The 13,680-nt window shown below is 46.7% G+C and overlaps 1 protein-coding gene and 1 long non-coding RNA gene across 14 annotated transcripts in view; one reads left to right on the top strand and one right to left on the bottom strand.

Moving 5' to 3' along the window:
* SASH1 (SAM and SH3 domain containing 1) overlaps nt 1-13,680 on the bottom strand; it is a 337,965-nt gene that overhangs the window by 145,687 nt on the left and 178,598 nt on the right. For 11 of the 13 annotated variants that reach the window (XM_023254477.2, XM_023254482.2, XM_045058618.1 and 8 more), the window contains exon 2: nt 5,138-5,266. The exons of 1 other annotated variant lie outside the window; for it this stretch is intronic. In XM_023254477.2, coding sequence (XP_023110245.1) covers nt 5,138-5,266 — 129 coding nt within the window. Of the gene's footprint in view, nt 1-5,137; nt 5,267-13,680 lie in introns of those variants that run through there. One more of the 13 variants, XM_045058622.1, reaches the window with a different exon arrangement.
* On the top strand, nt 5,266-10,586 carry LOC109499951. Its single transcript, XR_002157553.3, has 2 exons — nt 5,266-6,117; nt 10,256-10,586. It is a non-coding gene; the product is annotated as an uncharacterized LOC109499951 (long non-coding RNA).

Here is a 13,680-nt window from a genome sequence, read left to right as displayed (position 1 = left end):
TTGTCCTCAAACCAGGACTTGCTGGGCAGGGCCACGAGGAAATTTTGCAGGGTGGTGACCACGTCCTATATCATGCTTGAGTGTGCATGACGTGGATGCATCCACTTGCCAAAATCGTAGAGCTGAGATTCGTGCATTTCAATATGCAAATTTAACCTCTCGAAGAACTTCAAAAATTTAACAACAGTCAAGTGGGTGTGGGGAGTAAGGATAAAGTAGGAACGTCAAAATGCTAAAAACCGTAGAAGCTGGGTAAGAGCCACAGAAGTGTGATATATTATGATGTTTATATTTGTTTAGTTCTCAAAATAAAAAAAAAAACTAAATAGACTCTCTGCAATCATATGAATATCCATTAATGAAATGTAAGTAACAGATAATCTTCAGTGTTTCCGGGGGGGGGTTGTTGAATTAGGAATTGAAGGGAAAGGAAATAAACGAACAGTTACAGGTCACTTAAATGATGTTCCAGGTCCTTTATAGCAGTTTTCTCATTTAATTCTTACAATACCTTCAGGAGATATTCTTACCCCCATCTTATAGATGGGGAAACTGAGGCTTGGAGAGGTTACACAATTTGCCAGCTAAAAGCAAAAGCCAGAATTGGGCCCCAAGTGCCACCACCTCTTTCCACCAGTGTTTCTCACACCCTTTGCCACTGTACCAAACACAAGGGCTGGGACTCCCGCGTGGGCTTAGGCTTGGGCTGGTATATAGTCTGAGGAAGCCCCAACAAGCACCACAGTCATGACAGATATCACTCTTACTGCCTCTTAGTCCAGAATTGCATCTGGAAAGATTAAATAAACTTCAAGGAACAACAATTACACCCCAGAATGGTTCCTACACCATCGGCAATGGTTTTGAGGTCACAGTTCTCTGTTCTATGATGCAACATTTTAATTTACGTTCCTGGTCCTTAAAGTCTTTACCGGGGCTCCCAATTCCTGGCTCACACACAGATGTGATAATGATCTAGCACAGAGTCCGAGGAGGGCTTTGGCTGACGTCGTCCACAGGGTCCCCCTGTAGGTAGGGATTCCTTCATCAGGGCTATGCCTCACCAGCAACCACACAAACCTGTTTTCTGTCAACACCCAAAGCAGACTCAACCTCACAGATGCCGAGGAAGTTGATATGGCCAGTAATAATCGCCCACCTTGCCTGTATCCCTTTCCTGGACACGGTGTCACTTTGACAGATGTCAGGCTTAGCATCACTAGAGATGGGCCCATTATGGACTTGGAAAGCCGTATCATTTCCAAATGCAGACTCGCCCAGCCAAAAAAACACACAGGGCTCAGGGATGTGCCAAATGTGTGGAAATATGGGCAACTTCCCTGCTGTTCACAAGCACTAATGTCCCAATCCCCAGCAGAGGCAAAGGCTGTGGTCCAGACATACGTTCCTTTAGGGCCCATTTGGTGCTAAATAAAAACTCTCTCCATAGTTATAAATTTGAATCATAATCCCTGTTTATACTGTTGAATTTTCACCCATCTGTACTCTCTGTTGCCTTCATCTAAACTAACTGGCCCCCAAAAACACTTTATCAAGTAAGTGCTTTATTCTAGTTGGGAGCCGGGTGATTAGGTCCTGGAAAAGTAGCTTGGTATCCGGTCCAGAAAGTTAATTACTAACATAATTATCAAAACCTTATATTTTTCAGGGTTAAGTCAAGCATCTCTGTGGGCAGGGGCGTCTTTTCGGTTGGTTTGTTCTCCAGTTGACATGTAATTAGCCCTTAAAGACAACACATTTTTCGACTTTTAAAGCCAAACACGGATATCTAAATGTCTACTCTATCTTTGAATATTCCCTCCATTGCCAAAATTCACCCAGAGAATCTGAAACGAAACAAAGTCATCAGCTGTTTCAACCTATCATTCAAATCTCCCAGTATTCAAGGTTGCCTCAGAATGGCTTTTTCTACAGCAGACACAACAAACTTAATGCTACTTATTTTCGTAGAAGATGCTTGAGGCTCCGAATGTATTCTTCTTACTGCTTTTGGTGGATTATTTCTTTCCCAAGCCACCTCGATTCAGCTTTCATGGGACTGCTTACTGACACAGAAAGGAAGTAGTAAGTCACAGGCCCTCAGACCCAAAGCTGCACCAACAGCCGAGAGAGCAGGGAAGGAATTGGTCTACTTGTCTGAAGGTGGAACAATATGCAATAAAATGAACAAAAACCAGAGAATAATGCAGCAAAAGGCAGCATTATGGAGTGAAAGTGACAGCTTTCCAAGAAAATGACTTCCCATCAGGACTCAGTCTGTGATGAGCTAACCACCCGGAGAGGGAACTTTGAATATGTAGCTATGGTTGCATACCCGGCCTGAATGAATGACGGATGACCTCAAAACAGCTTAAGACGCATCTAACACGGACTTCTAGACTCTGGAAGCCCGCAAATGACACACGGGACGCGTGGCATCTAACCTGACGGTCAGCGGTCTACAAGCTCCCCTATACCTCTGCAACCTGCCTGCGATTTCATAGAAAGAGAACCTGAATGTGCCCATCTGGGATCTTCCTTTTCTCCCAAACTACAGTCTAAGGAGTGAATGAAGTTTCCAGCCTGGCTCAAATGAGCTCCCATCAATTTTACCCACCACCACATTGCTGCACCTTTGATGAGAACTAATTAAGCTCATCCGAAGGTTCCCCCCTTCTCCCCCCCCCCAGACTGTCTTTTGCAGCTCTGGAACCGAGCACACGAAATTAGGCCCATCTGTCTAACCGGGAGGAAGTTATTTGCCCCACTGCCAAAAAGGCTTTCTTCCCTACCTAGACGCTGCCCTCCGAGGTTCCTAAACACCTTGCAAGGATTATGGGGACCCCAACTCTTAACCAGCTAGAATTTTGGCAAGAGCAGGGGATCACCTACCAATTCACAGCAATCCTTTCCTCGCATGGCAAATGTCACCATTTCTTCCAAAAGGAAGCCACCAAGCATGCTGCCGGGCTACCGTTCAAAGTCAAAATTACGATATCCAAGAGTTCAGCGCAACTTTTACGTCGTCGTTCCGCTGCCATCTTGCCCCCCAAAAGTCTTTTCTCATTAACTATGCCCCAAAAGAAGAGACTAGTTAATTTTAACCGAGTCTTCTCCCACGTGAGGTTACTTTTGTTAAGAAAAGGAAACAGCTCCCTCTCTCCCTGCCCCTCCCCAACTTGTCTCTCTCTCTCAAAATTAAACATTAAAAAAAATGTAAAAAGGAAAAGCGGGGGGAGGGGAGGCGCCTGGGTGGCTCAGTCGGTTAAGCGTCCAACTTTGGCTCTGGTCATGACCTCATAGTTTGTGGGTTCAAGCCCCGCATCGGGCTCTGTGCTGATGGCTCAGATCCTGGAGCCTGCTTTGGACTCTGTGTCTCACTCTCTCTCTCTGCCCCTCCCCAACTTGTGCTCTGTCTCTCTCTCTCTTAAAAAGAAACACTAAAAAATATTTGAAAAAAAGGAAACAACCCTGCCATTCACACATGCCAGAGGACAAAGTTAGAAGAAAGACGGCCTTGGCAATGATGTCGTCTGTGCCTGCCTGGGCCACAGAGTCAGGCTCCCAGGACAGTGGCTCTTGGCCCCCAACCGATGCTTCTCGGGCTCAATCAACTCGATTATACTCTTACCACCACTGCCAACAACTCGGTGAACAAAAAGGAAAAAGAATCAATAATTATCTGACAGTCATATGCTGTTACCCCTGACCTAAGGAATCTTCACTTAGGTTGAATTAGGGAAAGAAATTAAAATACACAGGAATGCCAGAGTCTTACTGTAGAAGTGAATCACGCCCCTTTGTAGAATAACTGAGGTGCCTAAACTAGTTGTTGGGTCCATCATATAATAGGTCCTTTATAACATAAAAGGAATTACTAATTAAAGAACGATCTGTTCTTAGTTTCTTAATTATTGCTTTTTTTTTAATTCCTACCCTAAGCAGATTTATGAAAATTAAAAAAAAAAAAAAAAGGATACAAGTGAATCAGCAGTTTTCAAACGTTTTTTTAAAGGCAGAGAGAATCTTATTCACAACAGATCCATAGAGGCCCCTTCTCCCCTCCAAAATCTAGAAGATGATCAAAAAGGAGTTGACCTGGATGTGGAGACATGGAGAGTTCTGCCTCCCCTTCCTGAAGGGGTCACCACAGTGAAATAAAACAATCTGAAAAGCACCGAACCACAAGGAACCCAAATAGGACGTATGACGAAAATTTAAATTAATAAATGCAGAAGCTTCAGTAAGATCTGTTGCAGCAAATGTACTACCTGGAAACCCTAGCACACATGTAGATTACAGAGACCTAAGCTATTTATTTACTTATCTGTCAAATGCAAGTTTAAATGCTGCACTAATCCTACATAAAGGTTTTCACAAAAACAGCCAAATGAATTTCAACACGTCAGTGAGAGAGCAGAGCCGTGGAAAACGGTGATTATGAAGAGGTCTTAATGACATGGAGGAACTATAATAAAATATTAAATAAAAAGGCAAGAATTATATTGCTGATATAAAAACACACTGAGCAGAGATTTGCTAAAATACCAGCATGCTAATTACCAGGTGAGAGATGAGGGTGGTTTCTGGCTGCTTTAAATTTTATTTTTCAAAAAAAAAAAAAAGAAAAAAGAAAAAAAAAAAAAGGAAGGGAGCAAAGGACAGAAGGAAAGACCTACCCTCGACATTCTTTGGGCTTAGAGTCCATGAAAATGTAGCGTACACTGGCCAAGAGTAAAAACATTCCTTTTGCTTAAGTTAAAAAATAAAATCTAGCCTTTTAATGAATACAGATATTCGGTCATGCTGCCCCAGCCAATATGCATTTATTTGGTCACCACAGAACTGGGTGATTAATCCTCTGGGACCTGAACTTTTTACCCCAACTAGCAGACAGACGGTCCAGGCACAAGGAAGCCGGTCAGAGGGTCCGAGAGGGGGCTCTGGACCGGGAGGGGGCGCTGGACCGGATGGGGGCGCTGGATCGGGAGGGGGCGCTGGCCCGGGAAGGGGCGCTGGACCGGGAGGGGGCGCTGGACCGGGTGGGGGTGCTGGATCGCGAGGGGGCGATGGACCGGGAGCAGGACACCGAGCGGCCCCGCCGGGCAGCAGCGTCCTCCCCGTGCCGCCCACTCACCACGTCCAGGTCCTGGGAAACCCTCCGCTTCCGCAGCTCCTCCATCCTCTCGCACACATCGGAGAAACAGGTGTTGTAATAGTCTGCATACTGCTGCGCCAGGTCATCGATGTTTCCCAGGGAGCCGTCCTGAGGGCGAGGCGGGCAGCAGGAAAAAAAAAAAAAAAAACAGGAAAACAACAAAGGCGGTGAGTCCACCGGCACGAAGACCTACAGCTTTTGGTGCCCCTCCCCCCAGCATTTACAGTAAGAACGGCCAGTATTCGTTAAGTGGGGAGTATGGACGCCACCTCCAAATCCTCCGGACAGCTATGGACACGGGGGGGGGGAACACAGGAACTATGTGCTCGCCTTTACAGTAACTCAGAGAAGTTGAGTGCCCACCGGGTCTAGGGCTAACAAGCAAAGAAGGCAGAACTCCAACCCAGGACTGCCTGCGGCCAAGGCCGCCGTCTGAAACCCACACCTCTGCTAAGAACCCCCCAGGCGGGCGCCTTCAGAAGAGGCACTGTCCGGGCAAGAGGCTCCCCGAAGCCCCATCCGTGGCTGCACCAGAGCCTCCTGAGAAGTCCCGACGCCAGGACCCCACTCCCGGGAATTCTGATTGCGAGCGGAGGACCCGTGAGGCACGCCGCCTCCGAACCACACCTGTGCCTCCCTGAGACCCTTGAAAAGAAAAAAAAACCCTATTCCTTGAGTTATTCCAAGTACACAAGCGAGAAGCACACACGTTAACAAATTCACCTAAAGAAGGAACAGGTCTGTGGCCCCGGCAGCCGCTCCGGAGCCCACGTTCCTGAGTTCACACTCAGCTCGGCGGCCGCTCACAATTCAGGGGCCTGAGGCGTGTTTCCTAAGCTCTGGGAACTCTGGAATAGTACGGATAACCTCTGGACGGATAACCTCCGGTAACAATGGAATAGCACGGAACCTATCTCCCAAGGAGAAGCGGTGAAGTAACACGGTCCACCCGGCACACAGTAAGTGCTCAAAACTTGCTTAGCTACTCATGTTCACTACAAGAGAATGTTTCAGACTATAGTCTTCCTTTAGGGCAGTCGAGGCCTTGAATGCGTGTCTGAGCACGTACACACGGAGGACACACACTGCATACATTTGTAAGTTATGCCATTTCTTCTACTCACTCGTTCATTCATAAAGACATTTGCCCTCCCCTGTTTACCTCCCGACGTGTCCTTTCTTTGGTAAGAATAAATGGCCCTACCAAGCCAACCAAGGAAACGCAACTTTTAGGGAGCCTAGAAGGTGCACACGCTTTCCATTTTCCGGCCCACAGCCCTGTCTAAACACGCAAACACACTCAGATGCAGGTGGGGTTGGGGAAGTAAGAGTTCTCCCAAAGCCTTTCCGCTAAAGACCTTCAGGCCTTGTCAGGAGGCCTGGGTCGGAGCGAGCATCTCTATCCCGCGTCTGCACTCACTGATCTTATGCAACCCACGTACAGGAGAAACAGAAATGAAAAGAAATGATATTTTAGAAAAAAACCTCTCCCTCCCCCCCCACCTCAAGAAAATGTTCTCCTTTGAGGTAATCGTGTCCAAGTCCCCAAGGACAGATCTAGGAAGGAGACGTCTGAGCATTTGAACATGTCTGGGCAAAAGTCATTCCTTCATTTGGTCGTCGGTCCGTCTCAGACAACAAGCTGGACGGACACAGAGGCTCTGGGGGCCTAACCTCCTAGTCAATATGTTTACCGTCAAGTTTCCGAGAGGGAAGTAACATCGGTCAAGGCAGAAATCTGCTGCTGGGCCTCTGAGGAAAGGCCCAGAGGTGGTCAGCCTGCTGCTGGTCTCTGCTTTCCTGCCGTCAGCAAACTGCCTGAAACCAGAATCACTCAGGAGGGAGGAAGCCAAGCCAGAGTATCTTAAAGTGAGGTTCCTGAAATCTAGCATGATGAATCAAATTATGATCCTAAGGTCTGTCCTGACTCGCCTCGGCCCTGCGACATGTACCCCCGTGGGCCACAGCATGGAAACCCACAACCCCCTGGTGGGTTTTCTCATCTGTTTCCCCACTTTGCCCAACCTGCCATCGACCCCGCCACCGAAGTGACCTTGCTAAACAGATCTGACCGGCTTCCCGTCCTCCGAGAATCCCCCATGCCGCCCCATCACCCAGCTGAAAAAATAACCCCCCGCCTTGCCAGCCCAGCTCTCAGGGCCTTTCACCTCGCCTCTGCTCCCCAGTCGGGCCCCGATGAGGAAGGAGCTGAGAGCCACTGCCTGCGAGGCCCAGAGGAGCCAGAGAGAAGCAAGCAGCTTCCTACAACGACCACTTTCCCCTCGGAGCAGGCCCTCTCCCACCCCACACACAGCTCAGGCCCAACACCTGAACTGAGTTCTGACCACCAACTACTACTCAGAGCCAGGACTATGGGAGCAAAGTGCCCGCTGAAGCATGGGCTTGAGTCTGCAGCTGCTGGGCCGGCTGCCTTCTATTAACCCAGGATTTTTGCTTAAACTTCAAAGAAACAAAGTCCTCATGGTCCCCCTGCTCTTCAAGATCCTCATGTTTCCTTAGTCCCCGCCCCCGGTACATACTGGGAAGGACCCAGGAGCTCCCTTCAAAGCACGTGTTGGAAGGTGGGGGGAACAGGGTTTATAGCCATATCACGTGAGAACCCCTTCTTACGAGTTACTGCCTGGATTCTGCCACTGCCCACAACAGCTGGGGCCCCTGAAGTCCTGGGGCGCTTCAGAGTTATGTCAAGTCTATCAAGAGTATGAGGCTATCCTGTCTCCATCCAGAAACTTCCACCTTCATCCATCCAGGAAGGGAAACATACCTGTCACCTTTGACCAACTACAAAACCTGTATCTTCTAATACCTGAGTGAACTTGTTAAAGCCCGTAGAAATTACAGCTACGCACTTTCCTATAGCTTGCCGTTCTTAAATGAAAATTTCTCTCCCTCCCTCCGCCCGCCGCCCGGCCCCATCACAGAGGCACTAAGAATTGTATTGCTTTAGCCAAGGCACTCCGATCTTGAATTCCGGCTTCTCAAAAAACAGCCAGCTGAACCGTACAACTTAACACGATCACCGGTTTTCTTGGATCAGTCAAGTCCACTCCAAAGAAGTTCGTAAGCCATTATTTACATAGCTTTGCTTCAAATCACTTCCCCACCCCTCCTTTTTCCTAGCAATACCTTCAACATCAACTGTTCGGTTCTCAAGTTTCCAAGCTGCCGATCAGACGTGTTTTTTGCCACTGGAGTTTAAGTCCCTATCCCTCAGCCCAGATCACCCCAAATTCCCCAGTAACGCGGGGGCCTGGAAAATATATGAGAAAAAAGGCAGCTGTTCAACTCAACCCAGGCCAAAGACAGCAAACACTTCACACCCTGCAGCATGTGGCAACGTCCAACCCAGACTTGGGGCCTGGCAGACAATGATTTAGAACGGCGTGGCACCGCTGCCCCTGTGTTTTCCCAAATCACTTTCCAGATGTGCAGTAAGTCCCCAAAATTTCCACTTTCGGCAGCCTTGATGATGTAAGTGCCAAGAGAGGCAAAAGAATTAAAAGAACGGGATTTTAAAAAGTAGGTCTTGTCTGCCATCCCCAGGAAGGAATCCTGTTCGCCCCAATCAGATGGAACCAATGAACCACGAGACGATGTTCTCTTCCTCCACTCAAAACCCATGCTCTTTCCGGACTATCTGGAAACCTTGGCATCATTTCCGCCCAACGTGTTCTTGAGATAGCGCAGACCTATTCGGTGAAAACATTTGCTTCTGGGCGCCTGGGTGGCTCCGTCGGTGAAGCGCCCGACTTTGGCTCAGGTCACGATCTCACGGTTCGTGGGTTCGAGCCCCGCGTCGGGCTCTGTGCTGACAGCTCGGAGCCTGGAGCCTGCTTCAGGTTCTGTGTCTCCTTTCTCTGCCCCTCCCCTACTTGTTCTCTGTCTCTTTCTCTCAAAAATAGATGTTAGGGGCGCCTGGGTGGCGCAGTCGGTTAAGCGTCCGACTTCAGCCAGGTCACGATCTCGCGGTCCGTGGGTTCGAGCCCCGCGTCAGGCTCTGGGCTGATGGCTCAGAGCCTGGAGCCTGTTTCCGATTCTGTGTCTCCCTCTCTCTCTGCCCCTCCCCCGTTCATGCTCTGTCTCTCTCTGTCCCACAAATAAATAAACGTTGAAAAAAAAATAAAAAAAAATAGATGTTAAAAAAATAAAAACATCAAAATATTTCCATATTAGGCTGTAGGGAATTTAACCAATGCAGCTGATGTCAATACCACCACACGTAGTGCATCTTTCTTTCTGGAATGTGAGGTTATGTCTGACCCAACACCCACAGCGCTCATGTCAAGAGGCACTCAAGTTGCAAAATAGTGAACGCTCTCTATGCTTTTTCTAATAGATACAATTATTAAAATACTGAAATCGATTTCTTTTTAAACTTCTATTTCTCTTAAGGTGTTCAAGGTTTCTGCTCTAGAGTCATTGCTCGCCTAATTTGTCTCATTTCTTATTTTTCGCCTTTGGTTCTCATGCGTGAGGCTGAAGGAATATGGGTTCCAGTTTAGGAACAGGGGGAAATCTTATTTCCTCCAAAGAATTTAAGTAAATTATGAAAGTGTGTCACCCGATCTTTTTGTAAGAATTTCCCCATACGCAGCTAAAAAGAAAAGAAAAGAAAAGGAAGAAAACCCATGCAAATTCAAGTTCTCTTTCCTTTTCTTCCTGCAAAACCAGGCCACGGCATCGTTCCCATATGACCATCCACTTCAATTGGTATGGATTTAAACTGGATCGGCGGTCTCACTACCAGGGGCAGGTCAACAGAAGACGGACCCTGTGCAATCTTCCCACGAAGCCACTGCACACCAAACACTCATCTTTTATGCAGCCAACATAAAAATGCAGAGATACGGGGCATTTGTACCCAACAACTCAGATGGGGGCGGGGGGGGGGGGACTGCTGTCGCAATTAAGGAGAAAAGAAGCAACACTGTTCTCGTAACGACTGACTTAGCAGTCTTTTCTGATCTTTATCCCAACATACTTCTGTCTCTGGAAAATGTAAAAACTCAAAGTACTATGAAAACAGAAAGCATTTGTATCGTTAACTTTGGTTATTTTTGCTCTCTTCTTTCCCAGATGTCCTTTATGGTGTAGGGTATCCAGACAGGCTTATGGAGGAAAAAAAAAAAGAAGACAAAAGTCCTGAAAACACCCGGAAATACAATGTAATCTGTGCTGTTGTATGCAGATCGCATGCAAATGAATGCAAATGAACCTGTAATCCTGCTATTTTCTGTATCTATAAAGACAGAGCCCCAAGGGAAAACTCCAAGTGTTGCTCTGAATCCCCAACGTTGAGGGGAAGAAAGAGAACAGACTCCTGGCTCATTTATTTAGTGTCTCTACCTTTTTTGGTCTATAATAATAAGTATATATACATTTTGAATAATATAAATTATACGCTCTATTTACATTGCTCCCTGTTGTTCTGGAGAGGGGTGGAGCTGAATATATCAGTATTCAGTCCCCGACAAGCTAAGTCCACTGGAAGAAATCACCGCAATAACAACGCAGCCCGATTTCCTGAATGACTTTCACTCTGCGTTTTCATTCTTTTTTTTTTTTTTTTTTTTACATTTATTTATTTTTGAGAGACAGAGACAGCATGAGCAGGGGAGGGGCAGAGAGAGAGGGAGACACAGAATCGGAAGCAGGCTCCGAGCTGTCAGCACAGAGCCCGATGCGGGGCTCGAGGGCTCGAACCCACGAACTGTGAGATCGTGACCTGAGCCGGAGTTGGACCCTTAACCGACTGAGCCACCCAGGCGCCCCTCTGCGTTTTCCTTCTTAATTAGCTTCTTTAAAGATTTGGAGGTGATAAATGCTTTCAGCAAACGTTCCGGTGAAATTGCTGCTGCCATAAAAAAGACTTTGATTCTGGTTTCCTCATTCGGCCTCACTGCATCTGTGAGGCGTCGCTCCCGCACTGGCTCGCTTACCCCCATCCTGCCATGTCATTCGTGGAGAGAGTCACTGAATATGCCGTGATCTCGCATATTTTTCTCTGAGGTATGTCGCTCCTAGCATTTCTGCAGATGGTCTGGGCGGGAATACAGTTTGTCTCACGAAGAAGTTTTTTACGCAGGACAACCAAAAACATACACTAAAGGGACCGTATTAGGTCATGCTGGTGGTGATGAAAAGCCCTGGGGGCAGGGGGGGCACACCCACGTGGCAGGTGGCTGGAGGGCTGACTTCACATTTCCAGTCCCCCTCTCCAGAACACCCTAGACCTTGCCAGGCCCTCTAATTCTTGCCTTGGCAAATATAACCTTGGTGCCCGAGGCCCCCACTATTCTGCACAGAGGTCTCCGCTTAGCATAAACCCAGCCCTGGGGAAGGAAGGCCTCAGGCAGGCAGCACTGAGGCTCCCTCCCTCCCGGCACTCTCTCAACAACAGCTTCTAAGGAAGTGGCCTTCAAAGGCCTGAGGAAAAACACCAAAAACAAAACCAACAGACACATACACACACACACAAAATGCAAAACGAAAACCAAACAACAACAAAAACTAGGGCATGGGACATCTTTGACAGAATTTTTTATAAGCTACTTACAACTCTAAGTACTTATTAATGTAGACTATATCTATTTACATCAAAAATGGACACGGGGCAGGGGGGAGTGGCAGCACCTGGGTGGCTCAGTCTGTTAAGCATCCGACTTGGGCTCAGGTCATGATCTCCCAGTTCGTGGGTTCGAGCCCCGCCTCGAGCTCTGTGCTGACAGCCCAGCGCCTGGAGCCTGCTTTGGATTCTGTATCTCCCTCTCTCTCTGGCCCTCCCCAATTCGTTCTCTAAAAATAAATAAACGTTTTTTAAAAAATGTACTGCCAGAATCTCACACAAACTAGGAATCCCTAGTTATCAAGTCAGAAGGAATTTGAAAAGCTCAGTCTAAGTAGGAAAACTCCGTTTCCTGACCGTTTAATCCCAACAAAATGGGATTAAAAAGGGGAGGGATTAAAAATGGGGAGGGTGTGCTGGATCTCTGATGTCACATGAATGATCAGGTACGATGAAGAAAGTGATCAAGGCTATAAAATTAATATGCTTTTCAATCATCAATACCTAATACAGTATCCCATCAATTCCAATAATATTTATTGAACACCTAGGACACTCCAGACGCTATACTAGGTGCAAAATATTCAATGTAAAATCAAGAAACACGGATGTTTATTATTAACAGAAAAGCAAAGTATGCTTTTTAGTTTATTTTAATGTAGTCATATGGTTAAGTCATGGAAATCTGTTGAAGGGGTTTCCTAGACTGTGCTCGGTGTAAGGTCTTTTTGGAATTAAAGACTCTGGAAGATCTAATTTGCTGAGCTATCATCGGCACAAAAGAACATGTCACAGGAACCTTCAGAACTTGAAACTGAAGGGAAGTGACTGGAACGTTGACAATTTGTTAAAAAAAAAAAAAAAAATTCCGGTATAGATTCACTCTCAAAATGGGCATGTGGAATTAGCAGATGGCAATTTCGGACTGAACTCATTTCTCATTTCTAAACTGCCCTGAGCTTAATAGAATCATAGATTTGGAAAGAACAGCAGAGTGAGCTAGCTGGGTGGCAATGAACGAGCTAGTTTGGTGGAAATGAAGTCACAATTTCTGACCATATTCACAGATTTTGATGAGTATGAATCACACTTGACAGTTTCTCTGGCTGCCTTCGGCACATGATCATGAGGGTATGAGCATTCTCAAGCATTTGGCCAGTCAGGATCTGATGCCGGGTTTAAAAAAAGTGACCTATAATATTCTGAGCCATTTGGAAATGAATATATTAATCTCACAACAATCCTCAAATTTCTGGTTATGTTGTTAAGCCTTGTACAATATTTGAGGGTTTCTCATATTTTAAGAAAACGATATTCTGCCATGGCTTGCAGAGTCGGGGGGTGGGGGTGATAACACAGGAGTCAGAACTGGATTTGACCACGGTTGATTTCCATGGAATGCACTTAAGGAAGGCTAAGAGATTTAGAGGTCATGGTGACCTGATCAAAACTGACATCAGGCATCATGCTTGTAACCATTCACTGTTATAGAACCAGTGTTGAGTTGCCAAAGTTCTAGATTTTTAAGAACTGGTAGGTAATGCCTACAGGGTGTTATCAAGAAAATTCACATGGCTAGGAAGCCTGAGGACACTGCTCAGATGGCCTGTACTAAAGTACGTGGGTGCCCCCTTATACTGTGATAAGTTCTCAAAACTCTCATCCACCTCCTTAGCTGCCGACAGCTGCCCATGCCTCCTTTTCCTGGGTACTCAGTGTGAACTCTCCAACCCCCCAAACTTTCGTTCCTGATTCCAGTATTCCAGAGATTAGCATCCACCAGTTCCACGGATGCCAGACTCTCAGGAGTCATTCACTTACCCCCAAAGGAAGAGGTCACTATGACTAATATACTTAAATTATACTAATGTGTCATACATAAGTCAATGTTAGTATAACATGTCTTCTCTAATATCTCTCCTAGTCTCAAGGGTCT

Source organism: Felis catus, chromosome B2 (genome assembly GCF_018350175.1).
Source record: "Felis catus isolate Fca126 chromosome B2, F.catus_Fca126_mat1.0, whole genome shotgun sequence".
NCBI classification, from domain to species: domain Eukaryota; kingdom Metazoa; phylum Chordata; class Mammalia; order Carnivora; family Felidae; genus Felis; species Felis catus.
The sequence above is the reverse complement of the archived record's forward strand: the minus strand, read 5'-3'. Positions and strand labels throughout refer to the sequence as shown.